The sequence below is a fragment of the Apostichopus japonicus genome, chromosome 12 (genome assembly GCF_037975245.1).
Source record: "Apostichopus japonicus isolate 1M-3 chromosome 12, ASM3797524v1, whole genome shotgun sequence".
Taxonomy (NCBI): domain Eukaryota; kingdom Metazoa; phylum Echinodermata; class Holothuroidea; order Aspidochirotida; family Stichopodidae; genus Apostichopus; species Apostichopus japonicus.
The window spans coordinates 13,701,828-13,729,472 of record NC_092572.1 but is presented as its reverse complement, the minus strand read 5'-3'; the positions used below and the strand labels follow the sequence as shown (position 1 = coordinate 13,729,472).

General features: G+C 33.7%; 2 protein-coding genes across 4 annotated transcripts; both read left to right on the top strand.

The window, feature by feature from the left end:
* Nucleotides 1-4,674: 4,674 nt before the first annotated feature.
* Nucleotides 4,675-13,357, top strand: LOC139977817 (uncharacterized). 2 transcript variants are annotated; one of them, XM_071987476.1, is made up of 7 exons: nt 4,675-4,843; nt 6,141-6,281; nt 6,512-6,592; nt 7,638-7,718; nt 8,622-8,738; nt 9,778-10,005; nt 11,163-13,357. In XM_071987476.1, the coding sequence occupies exons 1-7, from the start codon at nt 4,762-4,764 to the stop codon at nt 11,324-11,326; spliced, it is 894 nt and encodes a 297-aa protein (XP_071843577.1). In that variant the 5' UTR covers nt 4,675-4,761; the 3' UTR covers nt 11,327-13,357. The 2 variants fall into 2 exon arrangements, with proteins under 2 accessions (XP_071843577.1, XP_071843578.1); XM_071987477.1 differs by lacking the exon at nt 7,638-7,718.
* Nucleotides 13,358-15,821: 2,464 nt separating this feature from the next.
* LOC139976848 (uncharacterized) lies at nt 15,822-26,457 on the top strand. Of its 2 annotated transcripts, XR_011796295.1 has the most exons (10): nt 15,822-16,356; nt 16,625-16,801; nt 17,581-17,763; nt 18,225-18,491; nt 18,785-19,096; nt 19,617-19,841; nt 20,807-21,202; nt 21,622-21,843; nt 22,394-25,080; nt 26,328-26,457. XR_011796295.1 is itself a non-coding variant. In XM_071985679.1 (9 exons), the coding sequence occupies exons 1-9, from the start codon at nt 16,248-16,250 to the stop codon at nt 22,567-22,569; spliced, it is 2,067 nt and encodes a 688-aa protein (XP_071841780.1). In that variant the 5' UTR covers nt 15,822-16,247; the 3' UTR covers nt 22,570-25,268. The 2 variants fall into 2 exon arrangements, 1 of the variants encoding a protein (XP_071841780.1); XM_071985679.1 differs by lacking the exon at nt 26,328-26,457 and having other exon boundaries at nt 22,394-25,268.
* Nucleotides 26,458-27,645: the final 1,188 nt, after the last annotated feature.

The following is a 27,645-nucleotide window of genomic DNA, read 5'->3' as shown; positions in this document are numbered from 1 at the left end:
ATTCTTGATATGCATCACCGTGTGGACATTACAAACTAGAAATAAGTCCAATTTTAAACAATGGAAGCGTAACATTGCACGGCTGCTGTAACATAGATTTGACCAGGTAACACAGAGTCACACAGGCATTACGCAGTGGTGATATGATGACATAAGTGGCCCAGCATATGACCCATAATGCACAGTTTTGAACGGAGAGGTCGATACCACTGACCACCCATACGTTCAATTAATTTTCCCATCTCGACGAAGACAATATCAAAGAACAAGTCTTGAATTGTTTATTAATTTCGTTCTATCGCAGTGAATGGGCCAACATTTTAGAAGAAAAAAAACTACACCGTAACGAGTGTGTGATAATGATTGTAGAGATAGGGATCTGTTAATTCGTGTTTATGTCATAGAAGACAGAATGGGGTTTCTATGGTATAATAATGACTAATCGGGGTCTTCGGAGTAAGGAGCATGGAGAATCAGTACCCTCCCAGTTTTGTTCAACACTTCAAAAGTAACCCCTTTCTTAAGTAAGAAGTGCCCCTTTTTGGTAATCAAAAATACAACTTTTCCATATTTTGGGAATGATATTTGTCCCTCCGTTATTTCATAAATGTCGTTATGTTGCCAAATTAAGAAAGAGGGAATTAAAAATGAACCTTATTCTTCACAAAATTAAACTTAAATTTTAATTCTTTTGAATGCGTATGTTTAAGAAAAAAAGTACATTTTTGTTCAAACGTTTTGTGGTAGCTTTATTATCCACCCTCTCAAATCCAAGCCACATTTCCTAACATCCAGATTAGGACCGATTCCTACGCAATGATACGTCTGTAAGGTTCCCGTTTATAATGTAATAAAATGATTAACTTACCGTTCCCTGAGGACACTAGTGCTATACACTGTACTAGCAACACGTAGACAGTAAGAATAAACATTCTTTTCCGATCTCTTTCTGTTTTCTTGATCACGATGGAAGTATTAGAATTGCTGGAAACGTGCTTAGCAGATAACGACAATAACGTCTTCACAAGAACGTGTAATGAGGTAATATATATATATATATATATATATATATATATATATATATATATGTATATATATATATATAATGTAAATGGTTTTGCTTGAAAGCTCTGCAAGAACCAAACATTGACTGTTTTATTTCCACGCAGCTTACCTCATTTAATTATTGTATTTCACTCAAGATACATATATATATATATAAATATATAAATATATATATATATATATATATATATATATATATATATATATATATATAAATATATATATATATATATATATATATATATATATATATAAATATATATATATATATATGTGTATATATATATATATATATTAAAAAATGATATACAATTGAATTCTATTCATTGTCAATATCCTTTGATGTCCAATCGCAGTTCTTTCTTGTTGTGGCCATTGGAGAAGTGGATCAGTTATCCCTTTCTTCATTTTGTTTGAAGTTGATTGATTAAACGAAGTGATCAATAATGTTAGTTTTTTCTTACAGAATATAAAGATTGATTGATTGTGTAAAGCACTGAAGAACAAAGTAAGTAGAATAGACAGCAACTTTAGATAAATCAGCAACAGCAATGCAAAGGTTGCGATAAGTTTGACGAATCAATCTACTGATTGTTTCTAACATGCTTTATCTTTGGCAACGAGCAATACAATATTAAATTTCTACAATTTTCTTCTAATATTATATTATTCTTTCAGTTCTCGTTTTATTAATGCTCTCGCCGAAAGGTTTTGTTGGAGTTTTGAATTAACTCTGTTTCATTGTGTTTTAGAGTTTCTATTCAAACCTGTTTGCGCAAGATATTGGAAATTAATAAAGACACTCGTCTTCTCTTATTTTCATATTTGATTAAACTTGCTGGTAGTATTGCAGTTTTCTTTCAAGCATGCATAGAAAGACGGACAGACGGACGGAGGGATGGACGGACGGATGGATGGATGGATGAATGGATAGATGGAAGATAAATGGAAGGGTAGATAGTATCTTGTTAAATATTGACAAAGATTTAAACCAAATATGGGTAAAGATTTGCCCCTAACAAGTAATATTACGTCATTCAGCTAATGCCACAATTGAATACATTGGTCAACATTGCCTGCAATTTACATTTTATTGGGCACAGCTTCATGGAAAGTTAGTCGGATACATAAGGACCCAGGTTTGGCTAAAATATTTGTCAAACCACCTAGAATATGATTTTGTCAGCTTTCTTTCTCGTTGTAAATTGAAAAGTAATAACAGTAAATGACAGTAAAATTCAATGCTGTTGACTGTAATACACTTGTATGTTAGAAACATGATTTTATTGTGAAATAAAAATAAGGAAAAATTGTGTAGTTAGAACGTACCATGTACTGATAGTAGGTTTGAATGGTTGTTGACATATATTGAAATAAAAGTCTACATATGCGTTATCTTTGTATTATAGCTGAACGTATTGTATCATGCATGAGGAAGTACTGTAGTGACTGCATTGGTTGAATTAGTGTTTTATTTGTGCCTATATAACCAAATTTTGGGATGAGATCTGCAACTCCTTGTGGTGCCCACTTATTACTATTATGTCTAGCGGACCTATATGAACATCAATAATAATAATCATAATAATAAAGATAATCATAATAATAAAAGTTATTTTAACGACGCTGGAGCGACCAAAAATGTAGGGAAACCCGTAAGGGCTAATGGATTACAACTTACACGTCGGGTGGCTTCCAATTCAACATTTTTAACTCAAATTTGGAATCTTTTCAATTTAGAAATTCATTTCAGATGAGAAAACCGTATATTGCTCTTGGATGAAAAACCCACCTTATTTTGACTCGGCCGGGCATCGAACCCGGAACCTGCTTCAGATGCCACTGCCTTAACCCACTCAGCCACAGCACCGGTAATATATGCATCACATATGGCAATTCGTACTTTATTAATATTGTACAGAATAAGGGGACTGTTATTTTATTAATATCGCACAGACCTAAGAATAGTTCATCGGAAGATTATCTTCGCCAATATAGCGAAATGTTATATACAGCATCCAGTATTGAGAATGACAACAATGGAGAATATTGTTATGATATAATATATGAATGATGTCGAATGATTAATAAACCTTAAATTTAGGCTTTGAGAGAGAAAGATAATCACGGATGTTGTTTAACGACGTTGGATCTGTATGATAGTTGTTTCAGTGGTTGACGTAGTTTTGTTGACTACGTTTCGTTGTCGTTGTTTGCTGATAAAGCATAAATTTACTAACCTGAAACGAAATTGATCACATAATAATGAAGATATATTCACTTTGTATCACTCGTATAAGAAATGACAGACCAATAATCGAGCTTCTCCAAATCCCTTCAAATTTATGACAAGACAAACTTTTTTAATTTCTATAACTTATTTTGAAAGTTTTAACTGGCCAATCATGTTGGATGTTTCGTTTATACTACTTTTGCTTAAGTAACCGAAGTTCATAACTTAGAATTTTAATGAAAATCCATTCAACTTCGCATGAAAAATAATTTAAAACAAAACGTTACACTTTTTTTTCGATTCGCAGAACGCCCCTATAGCATCAGCATCCATCGAACGTTGAATGCTGATATTATAGGGCCGTTCTGCGTGGGTTTATTACATTCAAGATCATCAGTATTGAATTAGAATCGTGATTCTCACATTGCTAACTGCTGTCTAGATTAATTCGCAGTGATGATCTGGTCTTACTATAACTCCTGGACCTCATCATTTTATTATAATTATTTATTTGATTATATTACGTAACAAGATAAGGTATATATAATTGTCTTAATGTAACAAAATAACATGGACTGTGTTATAATCAACGAAAAGAACTGTAACTGATTAGCAGCTTTTTTTTTGCGTTGGTGGTAGGTACTTTGCTGTGAAGTTTCCTAATTAAATCCCGTAAAAGTATACTTCATCAGCAATATTTATTAATATTTTAATCTTCAGTCACTTAGTTCCGTCTATAAGGAGCAGAAATTGTTCATCATTTCAGAACGTTTTATTTTTCGTCTCCGATAAAAAAATATTCATAATTCTGGGCGGCAAAGCTTTACTAGGCAATGGGGTTATTAAAACATACACTAACTAATAAGAATTGTGAAATATTATTGGAGAGTGCGTTAGATTTATCAGTTGCAATCTTATTTTTGAGTGGTACTCGATATTAGGTTACTGATCTACAATAGAAAAGTTCAATAGCCCTGAACCCCTCATTAAAGTCGGACCAACCGACCAAGTTTAAGTTAAATATTTCCAGATGTGTGAAGTGGGCGGCAAATTTAGTACCAAATTTGATATTAAAAAAAAAACAGAGAGAGATGCTTCGATCGCCGTTCAATAGCTTGCCGTTGCTATAGTCTTTACAAGTTTCAAAATAATAAACATTCTCGTTGGTTAGAACTGATTACTTTGTCATATATAGGTTTTCAACGCTTCAATATATTTCATCAATTGTATCTTTATATAACTGTCTGTAAGACATATTTACAATATATACACATACGGGCACCGCAAAAAAAAAAAAAAAAAAAATTGGTTATCGACCTAATATCTTTATTCATCATGCGGAAATCTGTGCCTGTATAAAGCGATGAAAGAAATAACTGACAATGAAAACATACAACGGGGTCAAACATAAGAAGTATTAACAAAGTCTGAGATTAAAGTATAACTCAGAAAGGTGGAGAATCATGGATGTTGATCAACGAAGTTCTCTTCTCCTTGGTTTTTTCTTAATAATTGGAGTCCTGGTATGGATCCTGTTACCAGTCGGTGAGTACCTTAGCTTTCATCACCTAAGCACTCACTTAACGTGTGACCTGAGGCAGAACCGACATTATATGTATGATATTAATTGCAGGTTTTATTGTAGGTTAATAGTCTGGCATGTTTCTAATTCAGTGAAACGTTCGTGAATTCCCAGTGTTAGCAAAGAGACACTGAGCCTCGATATCCAAGGTTAGCAAAGAGGCCTACCTCTTTTGTTCAAGGAGACCAAAGTGATAAAGTGAGCTCTCAAAAATCACTCCAAAATGTATGAATTCATCCAGTTTTTTCATTTAAGAAAACAAAGATTCAGTTATATTACATTTACAAAAGGTCATCATGCATACGTAATTAATACCAGTCATCATGTCGGAACATTTATGTACTTATGTCACTGGTACTGATGGAAAAGTGTTTATTGTAATCGTTAGGTCAATACTATGGTAAGGTGACCTATACTAGGGTTAGCGAGGGTCAGGGCCAAATTTCAAATATTCACGACTGATTTAGGCAGGGACCCGAAACGTTATGGTAGACCAGTGGTGATTACAGGTTTATATAAAAGGAGGGGTGTGTGAGGGCATCGGAAGGGGGAGGGCGACCGGGTTCCTCTCATAGGCATATTTATACCCTATGTAAGTAGTTTTAAACACAAGGTTGTGCCAAGAAATACGTTGTGTGAGTTTGAAAAAGGAGTAGGGGTGGAGGGAGGGGGTGTACAACCTCTGTAGTGTTGCAATTCTTCCTGAACGCGGATTTGACAGAATCATCATGTACTATCAAAATATGCGGTTACCAAGGCAACTGACACCAAATGGCATGGTGTGAAAGATCGAATGTATATTTCTAATGTAACATTGTGTTAAAACATACTCTTTAAAGGCTGTGCCGATTTTCTTCAAATATGGTTGGAAGCTTAAGAAATAACTAAAGATTGGGACTTTATATTGTTTTGTGCTTGAGGATTTCGGATTTATTGTCTTAGTTTTTAGGGATCATTTGTCCTGAATACATATTGAAGGAAATGTTGAATAGAACTGCAACCTACACAAGAGAAGCGTTATCTAAATACATAGTAACAACAGTTATTGGGGTTAATACTCAAGCGGGAAAATACAGTTTAGTTCAGTGAGAGGGGTGTTGGATGAAGGGTATGAACTTTAAACAAGTTATTACGAAGCCCATATATAATTGTTCATGAGGCCTTAGAGTATTTGCAGAGAGGATAATGCAACCCCGAGACTTGCCCGCTTGTTTTATATAATTAAATCAAGGTAACTAATTGTATAATTAATTTATTCAGATGGTCAACTTTGTTATGCAATGAAGAAAGTATCCAAGAAAAGTATCGTCCTTAAAAAGGTCAACTGCAATCAATCTGGGAACACCGATCATGATGTCAAATTCTCTGCAGAGGTGGATTTTAGCATGACAACCTTGTTAGGTAAGTATAGAGATCACGGTCAGTGGGAACCTTTCCCTTTATCCCCTATATCCCGGTTTAGTTTTTCAAGACGTTATGCTTGACGCCTCCCTCATTGATCATCCTGGGTACAGTCGATAATATTCTGTTGAAAAATTGATAGCACAGGGAGAAATTTAATGTTTTACCTAAATTGATGCTTAAGCATGTATCACTATTAAGAAAGATCTATTTTTTTTTTTGGCTTACAGCAAAGGCGGAAGAGCTGCAACGTGTCTATTCCATGAACGCAACATTGTCAACTAATGCAACGGATTCAGGAAGTTGCACAAGTATGAAATTGCTAAGATAATTAACAGCTTGATAAGTAACATTTTACCTTTCTTCCCTCATGTCAGTTAACTAAGTTTACATCGCTCGTGACCTCATTAACATACATGCTTTAGTTTTCCTTTCAGAAAGGTATATATATTTTGCTGCCGAAACTTAGACTCTCCAATCATCATAAAGTTACAGATTACACGATAGTTTTATGTATTTGATAAAAAAATAACAGTATCCGGACATATTCATCACATTCATCTGTCATATAATTATTTGGAAATGACAACCATGGAGCAATTTTAGGCATAATTATCTAGAATATTAAATTAATAAAAATTATTTGAAAAGTAATGGAAAAGTAATCGGATGAAACAGCCCTCATACTCGGTACCCGGATTCTACAACACTGTAATTGGACACTGGTATTAGGCTTTCGGTTAATAAAAAGTAGTAGTTGGACTATGGTACTTGTTACTGTAAACAAAATGTTGTACTCGGACTCTGGTACTCGATTCATAATGATTAGTACTATGGTAATTGTTGTTGGTACCCGTATTTGACTACAAGACTATTCTTCTCGTGTTAATTATGATGGTATTGCTGATGAAGATGACTATGATATAAAATAAACTACTTATTATGTACGACAGATATAAAATGAAAAGAATCTTGGAGAGAAAGGAGAGTGCATTATTTTCTTACAGACAATGAATGGTTTCTTTTTGATGTCCTTTAACGAAGGAGCTTATTCTTATTTACTCATGGAATGAGAAATATTATAATGTTCAGACTGCAGAGGTGGATTGTAGTATTATAAACTTTTTAGGTAAGTATAGAACTAACGGTCAGTGGGAACTTTCCCTTCATCCCCTATCCTGCTTAGTTTATCAAGAAGTTATGGTTGACGCCTGCCCTTATTGATCATCCTGGGTACAATTGATAAAAATTCTGTACTGAAAAATAGCCAGTACTGGAAGAAATTTATGTTTTACCTTGATTGATGATAAAGCATGTAGCGCTATTATGTATAGATTTATTTTTGTTTGCTTACAGCAATGGCGGAAGAGATGCAACGTGGCTATTCCATGGACGCAGCATTTTCAACTAGTGCAGCAGATTCAGGAAGTGGCACAAGTATGGAATTGCTGAGATAGTTAACATCTCGATAATAAACATTTACCTTTCTTCCCTCAAGTCAATTAACTAAAGTTTACATTGCTCGTGACCTCATTAACTAACATGTATTAGTTTTCCTAGATAAATATATATATATATATATATATATATGTATATATATATAAATATATATATATATATAAATCTATATATATATATATATATATATATATATATATATATATATATATATAAATGTATATATATATATATGTGTGTGTTTATATGTTTTATATATAGTTACTACAATGCATTGATTGTAATGCTCCCTACAAGATACTGATGAAAGTAATAATGATGAAGATGACCATGATATAAAATAAACTACTTATTAGTAAAAATACTTGAAAAGTACTCGAAGAGTACTCGGATGAAGAACCCGTACTCGGTTTTCGGTACTCGGATTCTAAAATGCTGAACTCGACGAAGGAAATCGGTAATCGGATCATAAAGAATAGTACTATTGTAATTGTTGTTGGTACCCGGATAAAGTATTTGACTACAAGACTACTCTACTCGTGTTAATTATGATGATAATGCTTATGACGTCCATGATATGGAATATGCTACTTATTAAGTACAACAGATATATGAATTGAAATTGCATTATACTCTTACAGACAATGAAAGGTTTAATTTGATGTCCTGCTACGAAGGAGTTTATTCTTATTTTCTTTTGGAATGAGAAATAGCATTATCTTAAATCTGTTGGGGTTGCAAGTTATTGACCTATATTGTTAGCTTATATAATGGTATCTAAATATTAATTGTGAATTCAGCTCTTCTGAGGAGGCTTATTCAGAGTGCTATAGGAATTGCTATTTCAAAAATGTGTAATTAAGATTGTCCTCAAAATTTCAGCTAAACAACATATGAGGACCTCATTTGGTCCATCCTCCACCACCCTGACTACGACCCAAAATCCCTCTACCGTTGACGGAAGTACTATTATGATAGAAGATCCATTGACGAATGCTAGTAAGTATACCGTACTTTATAACACCAACTTAAGACTTTCAAAACTTGTAAAGGTTACGAAAACAAGTTATTTGTACTTTTGTTTAAAAGAAGTATTACTATGAACTACGTCGAATGCTTCGTTGCATTTCACGAACATGATGCAGTGACATGACTATATGAACATGAATATATAATATTATGTCCAAATGATTTGCACCACTACGCAAATTGCATGAGCAATGATCTAATATCAATGTCGTTTAGGTTAAAAGAATCTCCGTCAATTTATCTCTCCTCAAGTATTTATAGGTCATGATAATCGTCAAATGTTAAATGAACCAGATTACAGAATATTCGTTTCACCGAAATTGCATGTTATTCGTAAGGTTCCAGTTTAATTATATCATATTTGATTTATCATATCATATTTGATTTATCATATCATATTTGATTTATCATATCATATTTGACTTATCTGTAGTTGCGCACATTTCCAATATAGTGAACGTAAAGAAGATATCATCTCTAAGAAGGTTTGGCAAATAATTTTACCCAACACGTATCCAACCAAATTTGGGTAAACATTTGCCTTAAACAAGTAAACTTACTCCTTACTTACTAATTTTTATTGTCCAAGAGTGATACATTAGTCAAAATTGTCTGCAGTTTACTTTTCATTGGACAAATCTTCATGAAAAAGGGTGGTTGGATACATAAGTACCCAGTGTTGGGTAAAACACTTGCCAAACCTTTGTAGAATATAATTTTTCAGCTCTCTTCAAAAGTTAAAACAGCAATCCATAATTTACAGCATCGTTAATATCGTTAGTGGACTATCGAGATTCTATCAGAAACAGATTGCCTAGGACTGAAATTCAATCCGATTGACTTCAACATACTTGTATGTTAGAGAAACGATTTTATTTTGAAAGATAAAGAAGGCAAACATGTGTTGTTAGAACGTAGCCTGTCCTGATCGTAGGTTTTAATGTTTGTTGACATATTAATACTGACTAAAATTCTACAAATGCTTTCTTTATTGATGCATTTTTCCTAGGCTGCCCTATGTGGACCCCGTACAACGGTAGTCTATACTGCTATATCGAAGATAGTACCACATACGATGACGCTACGGAGAAGTGTCGTGGTTATTCTGAACATGCTTACATCGTATCCATTGAGACATCCGATGAAAACACCTTTGTCACAAACTTTTGCTCATCACAAGCAACAGAGGAAGATACTAATGCGGCTACTTGGATCGGAATTCTTCATAGACCAGCATGTAAGTGTTGTAACCGTTCTATGCTAAACTGTTTTCGAAGCAAACATTGTTTTTTATTATAAGTTAAACCAGTTGATATTATTAAACTTTTCGTCAATACGTATAGCCTAAGCTATTTTACAACCTTAGTTTCCCACAATCTCTAAATTCCAATGAGTATTAATGTATATGTTATGAATGTGTGGTTTTCATGCTTCCAGAATAATTGATTATTAGATAACGTTTGTTCCTGAATTGAGTTTCATGTCCATGCAGGGAGTTCTCTAGTGCATGACTGTATCCAATGCAATACGCATTAGATTTCTTACTGACAAACATTATACGTAAATGTTTTCTCGGGAATTGAAGAGGGAACAAAATATAATACGGCACTAAGTGTTCGTAAAGATATACGCTATCTTTAATATTGTTTGTATTATATCCAATTTCTTCAAAATGCCTCGCTAAAGTCAATTCCACTGGATATGTCAATTAGGGAGAAAATGTATTGAAAACTTACCTTATCATTATTAGGGTTTAGACTTATATATGCAGTACTAGATCCTTACAACATCGGTAAACGTTGAAAAAGTGTACCATTTGGCGAGTAGTTTACCAGTGATTTGGTAGCTACGAGATCATGACAGTAGTTGTGTAGAAGACACATTCAATGAGTCTATGAGTGTGAGTAAATGAGTATATTCAATGCTTTTTTATTTGTAGCGTGCGCGTCTCTTTATGGATGTAGACCGTCCAGATTTACATATATGCCCTATGCTTAGTTGACTTGAGAGGTGCACCAGTATAACAAAATACGAGGCACTCTTTTATTAGAAATGATTTTTAACATAATCACATGCAAAAGTTACTGTATTTCATAGACTGTGTCACTATGTAATCTACGTATTGCTGTGTTGATAGAAGCTTATGGGATACAACGCAGTATGTATAGCCCCTCAACAGTCTGACATGAAAGGAAAATCGTACTGTATTCAGCACTATACGTGAATGAGCTTTGTTGAAAATAAGAGAGGATAATAAATTAACAGACAAACAAATAAATAAATAAACAAACCAAAATATTATATTTCAATCACTAGTCTTGAAACAAAGACAGGTCTTAATGAAAAGCATGTGCCAGAAAAATGTTCTAACGTACTTTGTATTGTTTCTCTCAGCTTTTGACATTTTGGTTACTGGTGAGAATGCTACATATCACAACTGGCATGACGCTGCAAAACGATGGGATCCATGTGTTATTCTTCGCTTTCCAATAGGCGGACCATGGTTTGACGAGCTTTGCTACTTTAAGTTCTATTACGTGTGCGAATATAGAAAGTGACATGATATTTGCAATATACACCACTATTAACGAGTAGCTTTTATGTTTTGCTAACGTGTAAATACTTGCTATGTAACTTTAGAGTGTAGAATTGACATTGAAAAACATTTGCTGTGGTTTATACTAAATCTGACTAAACGGATGCAGAGACTGAATTCGTAACGTAGCTTTATCTGGTGTAACATTTTGGCAGCTATCGTAATTAAATATCACGGGATGTTGCCTGTTGACAAGTAACGAGATGAATATATCAGTATTTATTTAAAAACTATGTTCCTTTAACAGGTTGACTGTGTCTGCGATTATAACAAAACGTCATGTGATATCGAGCAAGATATTAGCAAATAAAGAATAAAAGATATGCCTTCGAGGTGTTATTTCTTTGAAACTTGATATCATATAATACTTGAACAGAGGGACTGGATGCTATTTGTTACAATTTAATATTAAAATTTAAAAGAGACATAAGTATTAGTCTTCGTAGTTTGTAGTTTTTCTGCTTTAACTGTTTCATAGATTATATTGTTACCGTTGTAATCGAAAACTAAACAAAGAGCTTTTCACCGTAACTTTATTGTCAGTAAAATATATGTAATAATAATATTATAATCGATGTTGTGATATGATTGAATGAGACAGGAAATATTTCATATTATTTACCTTCACTGTTTGCCTTAATGTCTGCTACCAACCGCGATATGTGAAACTCTCAATTATTGAATGATAACGGGATGAAAGAAGGTTATATGCTACGTCTCTGTTAGTGCAATGCAAAGTTTATCAGAAATGTTTTGTGGTATTTAGATCTATGTTTATGTTATATACAGTTTTAAGGATAATTGATTGAACATGCAATATACTTTTCTTCGAGGCATAATGTTGTTTACTTTTTCACAAGGTTACAATAATCTTAATTTGAACAGTTCATAAATTGGTCTCATGGAATAGGTATCAAATAGCTGACAACTTTCACACCTAACTGGTTTCATACCAAATAGTAATTCATCTTTTCTGAACTTTACTTGCAACTATGATGTTTTACGCAACCGTCCATGCAAGATATGCTAGACAATCTTCATGAATTATCTTTATTCAGACTAGATTCCCTTGTTCCCTTGCAGATTAAAAATTAAATAAGACAAAGTCAAACACTTATGACTTCTTTGTAGTTGAAAGAATCCCGAATATCTGTTATCCATATTGGGGAAACACTTTTAATTGCCCCATTTTGTCGTCTTCTTCAGAGTAACGGGAAGTCTGTTTCTTTCATGCTTACCATGATGGTGACATATATTAGTCTCATCGCACGGAATAGAAGGAATACTTACTATATTATAATGACAACAAACACACAATTTAAACTTTTTTCCACATTAGTTGGCAAAAGTGCCAGTCATCCAAATAACGACTTATTTCTTTTAAATCTTCGTCACTTATTAATGAGCTGCTATTCATGAAAAAAAATACTTACAGCTATTTTGGATGTGTTTGATGGTTCGTTTTGCTTGTAAAATTAACCAAAATGAAGTAGGCCTCGTTAGCTATTATAATGGCAATTGATGTTTTTGATTGTTTTATGTGAGGTGAACTAAAGACGTGATGATATTAAATCAAACTTGATGAACTCGATGTCTCTTTCTTTCATTTGGAAATAATTTAATAAAATTTTAATAAAATACCATGTAATTTAAAGAATGGCTCAATATTTGAAGAATCGTATTAATATTTCAAAATGCTATTAATATGTTAAAACGTTGTCAGTACTTTATCATCACCAGAATCGAAATAGGTGTAATTGAATCAACTTACATTATGAATTATATGTCCAAGTGACTGACAGAAACCGTTTTTAAACGCTATTCATCACTTATAACGTCATCGCGACTTCAAATATATTGAAAACCGGAATAGTACTAGACAAAATTATTGTGAAATGTAGGCCTCTGGTCTTTTTTTTCAATTTTTTTTTATATGATATATATTTCAAACTGTTGCTGGAAACCTCATCTCAAAATCTTTTCCGCTACTCAAGTCCTACGTTTATTAATTTCATTTCATAAATCGAAGTGGTTTTTGTGTTTGTGAAATTAAATAAAATTATTTTCAATTGAAACGTTTTGGTAGTACTATACTGATTTATTGATGCCATTGTGTATTATCCTGCTCATGTTCTATGCCAGATACAATTGTTATTAAACTTTATACTATTCATATATATATATATATATATATATATATATATATATATATATATATATATATATATATATATATATATATATATATATATATATATATTTATATACATATATATATATATATATATATATATATATATTTATATATATATATATATATAGTACTATTATTGAATTATTGCATATCCGGTATTGACAATTTCAAGCATGACACCAAAACTAATAATGATCGATCGATAAATATCGTTACTGTACGCCGCCATCAAATCCGGTATATTGATGTTGCTGATTTAGCTCAAGTTGATCTCTTGTCGATTGTTCGCTTGACACAATCAATCAATCTTTATTTTCTGTAAGAATGAAGTTACATTATTGGTCATTATATCAACTTCAAACAACATATAGCGAGGAAAGCTCAGTTAGTTATCCAATGGCAACGGCAAGAAAGTATTGCGATTTGAATATAATCGGCTATCAACAATAAAGAGAATTGAATTGAATTTATATATATACATATATATATACATATATATATATATATATATATATATATATATATATATATATATATATATATATATATAAATATATATATATATGTATATATGTATATATAATATATATATATATATATATATATATATATATATATATATATATATATATATATATATATATATATATATATATATATAAAGAGAGAGAGAGAGAGGTGGAGAGAGAGGTGGAGGTGGGTGGAGAGAGCGGGTTGGGTGGAGAGGGGTGTGGAGAGAGGTGGGGAGAGAGAGGGATTATGTTAATTATTGGAGCATGAACATTACAAGGCTGATTCCGCACATGGATTACATTGGTTTTCCTCTGTTTTATGTCCATAAATGCCAAACAATATAATTCAAGGTTTAAGAGCTTTAGTCTGTACTGTGACACTATTATGTCATTTCTCAACGAGGCGCAACACTTTAGGAGAATATGATCTTCGACCTTAATTGACGACCTGAGGTTATATATATTATGTTCCTTAATGTGATATAAGCATTGTTTCGGCAAGTTTGCTATATTCCAGTCGCGCAGTTCTTTGTCTTCCATGGGAACAAGTTAACAGCTTTGCAGTTGTTACAGTGCCACCTGTCACACATGTTACCGTGTTACGAACGCAAAGTAGTAATGATTGAAGCACGGTTGTTGGACATGAAAGGTAGTTGCTGTGTATCGGCTGACAAGTATACATTGAAGTACACAATAACATCCCCAAATACATTAAATGACAATTGTAATGAATGGTATATGACGTACTGAAAAGATGTTATTGTGTTGCTTAACTTACCGAAATATCACCAGGATCTATGCAAAGTGTCTAAGGTTGCTTAAACAAGCGAGATTCAGAAAATCATGAAACACGCAGACCATTAAATGTTTAAGTCGTCATAATTATTATTATTATTTTTTTGGCTGCACATGGTGCATCGGTTAATAGCTCGCATGTGAAAAGCATTCACACGGTTGGCACTGCATATATCTATCCATTAGATTAATTGCCTTTCACTTACTTATAGAAAATACACGAATTGCTTGGTCAGAGTGAAAGAGTGTTAATCTCATATTTGCAAACACAACACACTAAAGTGTCTTCAAACATTACACCAGAAACGCTCGTTTCTTCCAGAATGCTGCTCTAGATTCGCTTACTCTTGAACGACTAAATTATTTATTACATTTTTGATTTTGCATATTCATATTTGATGATTGATTGATTGGTCGGCACATGGTGGATATCATTATAAACAGAAACTAACTCGATACCTTTCAAATTACATTTTTTTAAATCTTTTTCTCACATACGGTTTATTCGTCTATTATTTAAGATCTCGTGTCTGATTAAAACGATTTGATATAAACATTGTACCTAATGGGCTGTGTTTCAATTAATCCCTTCCACTATACATGGTCACAATCAGACAGAAGTAGTATGAACAAACTCAATATTCTCTATGTCACAAAGCATTGGCTAAGACTTGAGAAATTTCGTTACTCAAACAAATGTTAGGGTAAAATGAAGTACTCAAAAGAGTAACTTTAACCCACTTAGGCCTACCCGACCTGTGACATTCGGAAATAGACATGTTCGATGCACTTACTGGTAAGTTTTTGTAATGGTATTAATTTCACAGGTAGGAGCAGACAAGTTGGGTAAGTGTGTGGGGTCAGGAGGGCTACATCCCAGACCCGGTGTAACTATGATAGCCCGGGAACTAATGAGATAGACGATAATGTGTTTCCATTTGTAAAGTAAAAAAAAAATTCATTGTTCCTATTCCCAAAGATAAATACCTTGAATTTATGAAGAGTTCGAAGAGATGTGTAAGGTGACGTAATTGTCTCCTTGATCAGACCTGGCTCCCAATACTCCTGCGTATCAAATCAGCTTGTGAAATGCAATATCTAGACATTATAATAATGAAAAGCAATTAAATGCTTTAATTTAAAGAGTAACAAAACGAAAAGGCATTAAAAATACATTGATTATCTTCGAAATCAATATGTTTGTGTCAATGAAAATCGATGAGCCATATGTTACAATATGAAAAATCAATAAATGTTCGAATATTAATATTTCCCTATGGCAATTCAGTAACAGTATATTAACATAATATGACTGAGAACTTAACGATTCTTCACTCTTGTAATAGGAGGAATATATCTTTTAAGTTGAAAGCAACAGATAAATGTTGTTCATTGAATGGAGTACTGTAAAGATGGGAAAGTTTTCAAAGGTTTGCCAATGGATGGAATTTGCTGTAATATTTCAGATGTTCTTTATTGCTAACGGAAGAGGTAACGAAGCTGTTTTTTATATAGGCTATATATTTAGTTTTCTTTTTCAATCTATCTTTTTCTTTTATATTATTTATTTTCACTCTAAGTTATGTCAGATGTATGTATTCCTCTACTGTACTCTGTTAATAGCGAATAGCCTACAAGAAATGTAATCTGTGGTAAAGTTCATAATAACTTTGATATTATATTGGTCAAGAGAAACAAAATAATATAAATGTTTATTTGACAAGTTCTGTTCTATTTTTCTAAAACTTCTCATATAAAGGTTTAAACGTGTGTCGTGCTGTGAGTCATATCAACATTCAGGGACAAACAACATGGACCATACAGCCAGATAATGACAACTGTGACGCAATCATTCCGGGTGGTCATAATGCATTGAGACCACATGGTGAAACTGTTTCGCTCGAGCTTCTATGCGGAAAAAATCAAACCAACCAAAGTGAGTAATATACAACAAGTTTATGGACAAAAGCTAGTCACACAGCATTTTATTAAATCAATATTATCTATAGAAATACCACGTCCATTATACTGACTATATATATTCAAAAATGGGGAGCAAGTTACGTCCAAATAGCCTTCACATCAAACCATATACATTTATGCTCCTGATCAGCCACATTGAGTATCGGTACTTGATAATGTCCAATCATTACCCTGGTATTGTTCTTGTTTGACTTCAACCTATTCCACTAATTATGTGCTCAAGAAAGTAATTTCTTATTTATAGAATCCCCCTCCCCCACCTTTTCTCTAAAATTACATGTAGAAAGTTTAAAGTGACACTGGCAGTAGCATGCCGTGCTATACAAAACATACAATATATTGAAACTTTAAATTTAAATGCTTCAGAATGCGATTATATCATATCAGGAGATAATTATACAAAATTCAGATTAATCTTATGAACATATTTGTATGTCATTCATAATCCAAAGTTCCTTTGTAAGGATGGTGGTTTATGTTTAGCGCGTCGTCTTTAAAGAAAGCTATGCAGGGCACCTGTTGCTGTATGTTCTTTTCTCTCAGTGAGCTTACCAGGTTCATGCAGGTTCATAAAATAGTTAGAATATAAAAAAAATCACCCCAACAATAATAATCGTGCGGACTAATCTAACTCAAAGTAGAATTAAAACTTCGTTTTGGAGATGTTCTAATACGTGCCGGCTCTCTGTAAAATAATCTCTTAGAATAAAATTTTTTACTTCAACATGTTAGGTAACGTGAGAGACATAACACCGATGTTATTGACCGACACATCGCCAAGGGCTACGTCACCATTGTTCACACTAACGGTGGGAGACAGTTACTCTGATCAGCCAGTTAAGTCAATGGTTACTAAAGATGCATTAAGTGAAACAGGGAAAGACATCGGAACTACTCTTCGTCACCCGAGTACAGGTAACAGTTTGATGCGTCTCAGAGTAAGCCATGTGCAAAAAGTAGCATCTCATACAATATTACTTTATTATGGTGCGACGTGTTCAAGCTTCGTTTCAATACCTGTTAATTTCAACTGTGCGGTAAATTACACAATCATGTTGTTGCTTTATATAATTGTAAGAATAATTTCAAACTACATTTTACAGATGTTTTCAATGACACATTCGGTAAAAGTAAATAAGCATAATTCATTTGAAGAGTAAGAATAATTAAGACCATCTTTCAGCTTGATACTATAGCAACTTTGAAAACTAGGCAGCAACACGATTTAACTTTATTAACGATTTCACACAACTCGCGCATCAATGTGGTGAAGGGCTGTTCTGCTTAATGTATTTTTGTTAAAAACAAAGCAAAATGCTCTGAGAAAAAAAAAACGTTTTGCTAAATTTTTGTTCTGCTCATTCCACGTTTTACAGAGAACATAGGAATAATGACACCATCAGATGTTTACCCAATGGTGACGTCGCAGTTAACGGAACCGGTGCCTACAGCAGACACTGTTTATCAGCCATATACAACGACTGATACGGCGGAATACACTACATTCTCTACTGAGATTCCAAGTGAAGCATCTACAAACAACGGAAATTCCGTCGGATACTCCAAAAGCAACTCAGTCTCTTCGTTTCATAGCAGGGCAGATTTTCTAAGTACTACCGTGCATGTAACAAAACCAACCCAAGGTGAGATGTCTCTGTGTTACAATCAAGGGCGCAACCATTATTATTTTTTAAGTAGGGTAGGGGGGTTGAGGGGGGGGGACTAATACTTTATGTCGTCCATGGGTGTGGTCTGAAGGATATGGGTTCCCCTCACCTTGAAGGATTTTGGTAAAATGGAGAGTGCTTATAGATGCAAAATGGTGCAATATCTTGCAACTTTTGAAATATATCTAATATATGCGACATGTTCTTGGTAACGATCCTATTGATAAAGCAGACGTTTGGTGGTATTAACACAGTAATTTAATTTTCAGCCTACACAGAAAGCGGAAAGGAGCTTTCATCTTCACAGTCATCTTCCGTGCCTGTTTCGCAGACATACCTCGACGATACAACACAATCTACATTTAGTGCGGCCCAGGATCCAGTTTCAGCATTACATAGGACGACTTGGTCACAGACATCTACACACAGCACATGGCCGCATACATCAATGACTAGCTTTCTGTTTCAGCGGACTTCGAATAAAATGTCAAGCGAAGCCCCGTCATCAAGTGATATGACGACAGGCAACCAATTCCTTACAAGCTCAGCTATTTCAACTTCTCCCGTTACATTTGGAGACGGTAAAATTAATGACAGAGTTTTCCATATTTCTGAGTTTATTGAGTAGTAAACAAATATAATATACATATTTCATGTTTCATAGCATAATAGGGTTCATCGTTTCTTGGGTAAAGTTTAGAAGTGAATGGGGCGGTTACTTATGACTTCAGTTAACTTATGAAAGATAATCTCTCTTTCGCTTTATTAATTAGACTAAATATAATAATATTGAAGACACTCAGAAAGTCATCGTTTCTTATAAATAATTACTATAAACACTTCCTCAAAAGAATTCCCGAACAGACTTTAAATGATCTAATAGATAAAAGGTATTACTTTGAGCCTCAGTCTGTTTTGTCGCTTTCATGCCATGTTCGTATGCTCCTCATTATGAATGAAGTACATAACTAAGCTCTTATTAAGGTAGTATAGTAACTAAGCATTAGTGAACAAACTATGGGTTACTGTCACATGATCTAGTTTCCTTGGTACAAATACGTACTAAATGTGTTTTTGTTTTTGTTTTTCTTACTTTGGAAGCATGTCAAACTTGGTCGAGTTACAATGGTCATGAATATTGCGTGAGCGATTTCCTGAAGTCATGGGAAGAAGCCGATCAAATCTGTCGTTCGTTCTCAACTAGCTCTCATTTAATGTACATTGAATCGTCGGAAGAGCAAACTTTTATCGAATCAATCATCGTGACAGGAATTTCGACGCCTTTCGTTGAGTTTTGGCATGGGATAAATGACAGAGAAACAGAAGGTAATTATCAACATTATAGGGCATTGTTTCTGCATGATATATTGTAAGTCAATTGCTTTCCATTTAGAAATAATCTTAATATACATTCACCGTTGAAGATCTTCGGTTAAGTTATATTTTTTTTGTAGTTTCTCACAAGTTTACCAAACTGTCTGAGTATTTCTCAGGGTTGGAATCATATTGATCAGTCCAAACCATCCTATTTGATCTTTGTATGTATCGAAAAGATTAAGAGAAACTAGTAACTTCGATTGTGAAGCAGTTTTGGGTTAATATTTTCATAAATTAAATAACTTATTAGTAAAACCCTAACAAACGTTTTGGATTCAGTGATTTGCATTTTATTAAGTTAAGGTGTCTTGTAAATATCGAATTTTCAAAGATCAACGTCGAATAGGCTCTTGCAAGTTACGGTATACTTTACTTCTTAGCGACAGACCGAGTAGCCGAGTGGCACTTGTTCATTTTAAAGGGGAAAATTAAATACCATTCTTTAGCATATAAGTAAAATCAAATTTCAATTATTCAACATATTATCTCAGTTCTTCATCACTTTGTTGAGACGTTTCCTTTTTCTTCATGATAAAGGGGCGTTAGCTCTAACATGAGGCGATGTACCAGTACAAATGTTTTCTCTGTTTTATACCAGAGCTAAAAAGACGATAAAATTGCACGATAGCTTGCACAGTCTAGCAACATACTCAATATGAACTCATATCCGAATGATTCAGAATTATATATGTAGTTAAGAAATTAACGGGCTACTGTGGTCGTTTGCTGGAATTCTGAGAACCAAAAATAATATCATACTAGTCTGAGTAAACTTAGCAATTTAAAGAAGTATCAAGTGTGGTAAACATAATCGGACAGACACCCATTTGTGGCACTGTAGACTAAATGTCAAAATAATTAACATTATAATTATAACATTTTGTTCGTTTACTTAAACCAATTGTTTTCGATAGGTTCTTGGCGATGGGGAGATGAGCTTGCCACTTATATACGGATACAAAAGGGCGACACAGCAGATGAACTGGCAACTGGGACGATTCCTGATAATTTGGAAGACTGCGCGACGATGGATTTGATCTCTGGTTCGATTTGGACGACAAGAGATTGCTTGCTGCGATACAACTTTATTTGTGAAAAAGATCCAGATCCCTTCCCCTACAGTATCAGCGACGCTAGCACTCGAGAAAGTTCCACAATTTCGATTGATGATACCACAATAATCAATGACATGGTACAGACTACGAATGAAGCATCCGACGTGCCGTGGATCGCTTTCTTGGAATTAAACATCAGTCCAATAATAGAGCAAGACAACAGAATATCCGTGTTTGCGCTAGATACCAATAACTGTATGAATTTAACGGTTTTTGTTTAATTTTCACTTTTCTTCTTTATTTTGCTGTCACATCATATTCTCAGCTTTTGGTAGGGTATATTACGAGTATTATTATTATTGTTATTAGTTATGTCAATTTCTTTTTCAATCAACCTGTATGCCACTACATTATAACTACTCTTTAATAGAGTATTATAGAGCATATAAGCTACGCTTCTATCATGTTTGATATTATTGCCGATTTGAATTTAACCAAGACAATTACTGTAATATAATTGTAAATAATAATATAAATCACGGAACTGGAACGAAAAGCCTTGAAACTTTTAAAATATACACAAATTTAACTCGTAATCTCTTAAACCTGAAGAAAGCATGATTAGGCAATCAAGTTAAACCTCTGATTCTAATAATTGTCATTTCTGTTCACAGATTGCCTTCAGCTATCTGAAAGGATTGGAAGTTCTTACTGCTTCAGTAATGCCGCGTTGTCATGGGAAGCAGCAGCGTCAGCCTGTCAATCATTTTCACCTGCTTCACATCTTGTTCTTATTGATAATTTAGAAGAACAGGAGTTCCTATCGACCACAGTTTTACTGGATACGAGGTTTAATCATGCCCACTGGATCGGTTTAAATGACCTCGACGTTAAAGGTAATGTCCTTAAAAATGAATTTCAGTGATAATTTGTTTGCTTACATTAAACGACATTAAATGTTCCTACACATCTGAAAAGTGATGAGGACGCATGCTCACTAAGTTGAAACAACCATCCTGCCTATACTTAGTAATATCCCATTCTGCCAACTTAGAAATAAAGGCTTGTTTACTTTTCTCTTTCCTTTCCTTTATCCTCTTTCGTATTTCTGGAGGAGACTGCGCGTGTCTAGAAAATATTTAATGATAAGTTGCACAAAAAATAATTATAATTATTTTATTTCACATTGAATGCCATCTCAACTGCGAATCTGGAGATTACCAAATCGATGTTCAAAACTTAACGCTATCCTTTTGTCTTCCTCCGTGCATATTTTCTTAAGCATATACTGACAATTTTGGCAATTATGATTCAACAAGGAATGATTTTAATGGTAATGATACAAATATTATCAATGTATAATAAATGGCATTCTTTGGAGTTATTTTAAGGTACCGATTATGAATAATTTATATTGCGAGGTATTTAATTCTTTGTGGTTTGCAGGAGCATGGATTTGGGTGAATGATGCAGTGGGGAAAAGGACTTTTTTCAATTGGAGTGAATTTCAACCGAGTGAGGATAGTCTAAAAAACTGTGCCATTCTGCGAGCCGTGGACGGACTTTGGTATAATTTTGAATGCAGCGTCAAATATAATTTTATATGTGAACATAACATTTAATAGGTTCCTGCCCGTCGATGTGGGGGTAGGATAATAAGGTTCATTGTGGCCACATTTGCCTGCGTTCATTTTTCTTTCCTGAATCGATAAATAAATCCATAGAGAAATGTTGTAAACATTCTATGAAAATGTGGTTTCCCGGCTATAACATTCAAACTAAATTCAACTTATTACTAATTTCCTCTTTGCTATTAAAAAATGAATACCTCTGTTAACATTATTGGCAGTATGTGTAGTTCAGAAACGTGTAGTTACTATTTTTCTATTTTTTGTAATGCTCAGTTTGTCAGTAGTCCGATTGTATGATGTGCAAACCAGGAGACTGAAAGATCTGAGAGATGATCTGTAAAATTAATCAACCATAATAAAACAAAATTTTAACTTTTGGAGTATATTTCTATACCCCTTTAGGTTCACCCCTCTCCCACAAAAGAATATTTTGATAATTTAACAACTGATCACTTGTGGGGTTGGTTGTGCAATTGTGTTAACTTTTGCAATTTTTCTGGTTTTTGAGGTTAAACGATAACGAATTTAAGTTGAATAGATCGTACCCAATATCATGTAACATATTTGGCTAACTCTTTTATAGTGTAAATGCCAAGTTAGTTGGTGTCAAAAGGTCACAAAAACAAACAAAGACACAAATTCTGGCACAATTTCTAAAGATCTACAGATGCGGACAATTAAGGAAGTTTGGATATATCCCTGGTGAACTTTCGAATAGGTATCACACTACAAAAAGGAGGCATGTAGAGTGGTCTTTTGTATAGATCGATAGATAACCTACAAGGTAACACACATATATTGATTACCAGTAAAATAATATTCACAATTTTGAGAGAAACATTTGATTTTTTTGTGTGTAAAACTTATATATTTCCTTAGAACGGAATGCATTCTAACATCATTTAAGATGGTATTAGAGTTTACGTAAAGTTTTAGACGATCTAGATGTTCAATTTTACTCGTGGCTTATTCTTTCGTTGTGTCTGTATGCTCTAATCCCTTCTTATGTCTCTAAGGAAACATGATATTCTATTCATATGTAAATAGCTTTGAGTAATCTATTTTTTGTAATTGGAGTTGTACGCAGAGTGGGTGAAAATTCTTTAGAAGCTTCACATTTGTAACTCTCCGATTGCTATTTCCAAAATGTATCATTTTTTTAATAGTTTCTGGAATTTGTGTAAATTACTTATGAGTACAACTATCCCATCGTTACAAGTAGGATACCTGCTACTGGTTTGGCAAAGTTTGTCTTTAGCCTTAGGTTCTCTTATTTGACTGTTAATAGTGCTTCGAAAACATTGTTAGGAATAGAGGGCAGGGAAAGAAAGAGACTACCACAAACTGACTTTACTTAGTCTACCTGTCGTCATAAAGAGGTTATGACGAACACTAAACTGTAACACATGGCCTATTGGCCATCTATGGTTGAATGGCATAATGAAGAGTTCATTGTTTATACCTCTCGCTATACGGAGAAGATTTTTTTTTAATATAAATGCAAGAATCTACTTAAAATACCGGTAGCCTATATTTTGTCAAGTTAAACTGAATGTTGTTTTGTGAAATAATAAATACAAGTCGTAATTACCATACGTATAATGCATAATGTGATTTTGTCAAGATGGAAATGGAAGTGATGTATATTCTATTGCTGTCCACACTTTATTTGCAAAAGGAAAATGAGATAAATAAATTAGGTGGCAAAATACAAATCCTGAGCAACTTTCTGAACGTATTATTTGTATGCCTGTATCGAGTAAATTGATGGAGATAATGTTTGCACTTTTATGATCGCAATCTGCAAGAAATCTTTTTTTTTTTGTTTTACTTCTAGAAGAGAATTTTATAAATAGTAATGATCAATACTTTAAAGTAGTTTTTTGTCAACCACCGTAATATACTGTGACTCAAATTACAATATGGTTCTGTTAAAGGCAAGTTTTAATAAACACAAAGAATATTATGTATAAGCAGAGCAAGCAGAATGCAAAATCAAACAAAAAAGTCTTGTTTCCAACTTGTACGGTGAACTATCGATTGAGTAAAGAAAAACCTTCATTTTTGTCAAAAACAATTTTGTTACTATGATATTAATTCTTTTCAAGTCTAGAAATTAATAAGAGTTTTTTTTTCTTTTAGATTGGTACGGATGACAGATTTCAAATTAGCAATACAGTACAGTCAGGAACAATTGGACATTGCACGATCCTTTCGCCATTGTTTCTATTGTGTACATTTTCTATGCAAAATAATTTTTCGTCGTACATCGACAGTCGTAAACATGGTCACGCATTACCATTTTTAATTAACGATAGAAATAATTTCAAATACACATTCAGAAGTACATTCAGAAGTGTTACCAGTTTTTTTACCAATTTAACCGCCGTAGACGTTTTAGCCCAACAGGCCAACACTAGCGAAATGAGAAGATGAATAAGACGGTCTTACTGTGTTGGATGATGCTGTTCGTAAACAATTTGAGGATTTCTTGCGGATATGGTAAAGTATTCCTGAGTTATACCATTGCCTTTATAGTATCTAGTTTTGGAGAACATCTTCAGTCACCGCTTTAGATCATATATTTTTACTTTACAGTTTTTAGTATTCACGCAAAATCCGATAACTCGGAGTAAACTTTGTAATAGATTTAAGTGACGACAACTTTCCTACTGATCCGTATTAGTTATTCTGTCTTTCTTGTGTTTAATACATTGCATGAACTTTTGCGCCCCACATATTGAATGCATATATTACTTATTTTTCTATTTTGTTTTTGTTATGCGTACTTTTGTCTTTACTAGTGACTTTGCGAGTCTTTGTTATTAGCATCAGATCAGTCACAATCAAGCAAATCTGAATGACTGATAGATATCACATTAATATCTTTTTTGTTTGATTTTTGCGCGTAACTGTGTGTGGGGTGTACACCTCACCCCTCCCTTTCTAAACCATGCTAATAAAAAAAGTACTCACTTTCAGAGAAATGTTCGTCGACCTAATTTCTAGCCTATATATGCCTTAGAATGGACCATTTCACTTCTGAAATATTAATGTTTCTCTACATTGGAGTCGGCCTAACTCCTCAGGGCCATACCCCTCCGTTCTTAAATTCGTTGATCCGCCCTGTGTTATACTCTAGTCGTAGCAACTTTTGATGCAAAGTACAGTCAGGTTACCAGGCAATAAAGTACTTAAATTTACCAAAATTGTAAGAGAAACAAGAAACTTAGACTTAGAGCCAAAGTTATGTACCTAAAACAGACTCAACAATACGGGTACCACATTGAATATACAACGCCATTAATATCTGTCCTTCAATAAACGGTTAATAAAATCGTAATAAGTAAAAGTTAGATCATAGACATGTATTCAATTTTGTTAAAGTATAATATATCTTGGTCAGATTGGCAGCTATTTTACACCGACTGAAACTGCTGTTTTAATAAAACCCTGCGTTACTTATCCTAGCCTTCACCACGATTCTATTTGGTTAATCAAGGGAGTGAGATAGAACACTGAATAAGACTCAGTCCTTCCCCATCAGACTTACTTGTAAAAATATATGTCTCCCAGTGCAGTGGTCTAAGTGGAGGGGTGGCCCTTTGAGGAAGTTTGGTAACATTGAGGATTGAAATATATTATAAAAATATATTAACGCCAACCTTAGTTCACAGTTATATTAAGTGTACTCTTCAATATAAAACGCAAAGTAACTGTCGACTCTTTCCTTAATCATTGATTTTAAGATGTTAAAGTTTGCCGTGCGATAAGTCGGGTGGACTGTCAAGGGGAATGCACATTGGGTTATCGACTCACATCCGTCCAACTGTAACGTCATAATTCCAGGAGGTCATAGCACTGGAACCACGGACGCAACCACGACAAAATGGTGTCTGGATGGATCGCAATTTCTAATGAGTAAAACGGAGGAAGATGGTAAGAAAAACTTCTGAAAACGTTGACTCCACGAACACATCATATATCATTTATCATTACCTGGATAAATACAAAGAAAACAAGAAATCATTATTTGAGCCACCACAAAAAGTTGCCATTTTGATCATTAAAGGCACTTTCGCTTCCTATGAATATAATGAAACAAAAAGAGACTGTTTCTTCTTCCAACGTTTGTAACATTTCCTCTTTTCTACTTAAAGAAATCATATGTTACTTACAGTAGGCTACTGTACTATGTCCGGATATTTGACCTGCAACTACAGATTTATTTCTCGTGACGCATAATGTACTTAGTTTGAAATATTTGAAAACAAGAGATAACTATTTCTATCGATGCATTACATGTCCATCACATCAATATATACTAAGAATGTCAGAGTAACTATACAAGGAGGATCTGGGAGCGTTCGGTTGGGAATTTTGTTTTAAATTCAGTCTCCTACCCCTCCATTAATGTTCATACCCCTTGTGGAATCAGTTGTGAGGATTTGGAATTTATCATACCAAGCAGTATTACTTCTATTTTAAATATGTGTAAAAAAGATTGCATGAAGCAAAACTTAGTAACGTCAGTAAAGTCATTCAGATACCAAAGTGGAATATTACAGAATACTACGTGTTAGCCTGCACGATGCATTGTTCCAGCAACATTGAAGACAAATCAGCAAATGATCAGAAAACAAAATAAAATAGTCCGAATGTAGTCATTTCATTAAAAAAATGGGTGTGGAATGTCCTGTTCAATGCTTTCTGTGCAAAAAAACTTAGTGGAGCCAAGCTTCGAGAGGGTCGTGACTAGTGGGGAATCTCAATATGTTGACCGCCCCGGAGAACCGTCTATGAGCAGTAAGCAGTCAAGCATTACGTAAGCATACATGTGTACAGTCTTAATTTCTAGAAAACAGTAACAAATGTGTCGTCAAATTTATCTGAACTTATTATATAATCATATGATCTGTTTTAGTGTTTTATATGCATATTACTGTGCTTTGTAAATTTCAGAACCAGGACCGTCACAGGTTCAGGGAACTAGCTCAAGCGATGGATATCCCACTCGACTGCCTACTGTAGCCACTACCGTTACTTCTAATGACCGCACGCTTATTA

Coding starts and splice junctions, on each gene's coding strand:
- LOC139976848 (XM_071985679.1), top strand. CDS start 16,248: ATGTTGTTCATTGAATGGAGTACTGTAAAGATGGGAAAGTTTTCAAAG. Junction 16,357..16,624: donor CTTTATTGCTAACGGAAGAG/GTAACGAAGCTG, acceptor TCTCATATAAAG/GTTTAAACGTGTGTCGTGCT. Junction 19,097..19,616: donor TCCCGTTACATTTGGAGACG/GTAAAATTAATG, acceptor TTACTTTGGAAG/CATGTCAAACTTGGTCGAGT.
- LOC139977817 (XM_071987476.1), top strand. CDS start 4,762: ATGGATGTTGATCAACGAAGTTCTCTTCTCCTTGGTTTTTTCTTAATA. Junction 6,282..6,511: donor TAGCATGACAACCTTGTTAG/GTAAGTATAGAG, acceptor TTTGGCTTACAG/CAAAGGCGGAAGAGCTGCAA. Junction 8,739..9,777: donor AGATCCATTGACGAATGCTA/GTAAGTATACCG, acceptor CATTTTTCCTAG/GCTGCCCTATGTGGACCCCG.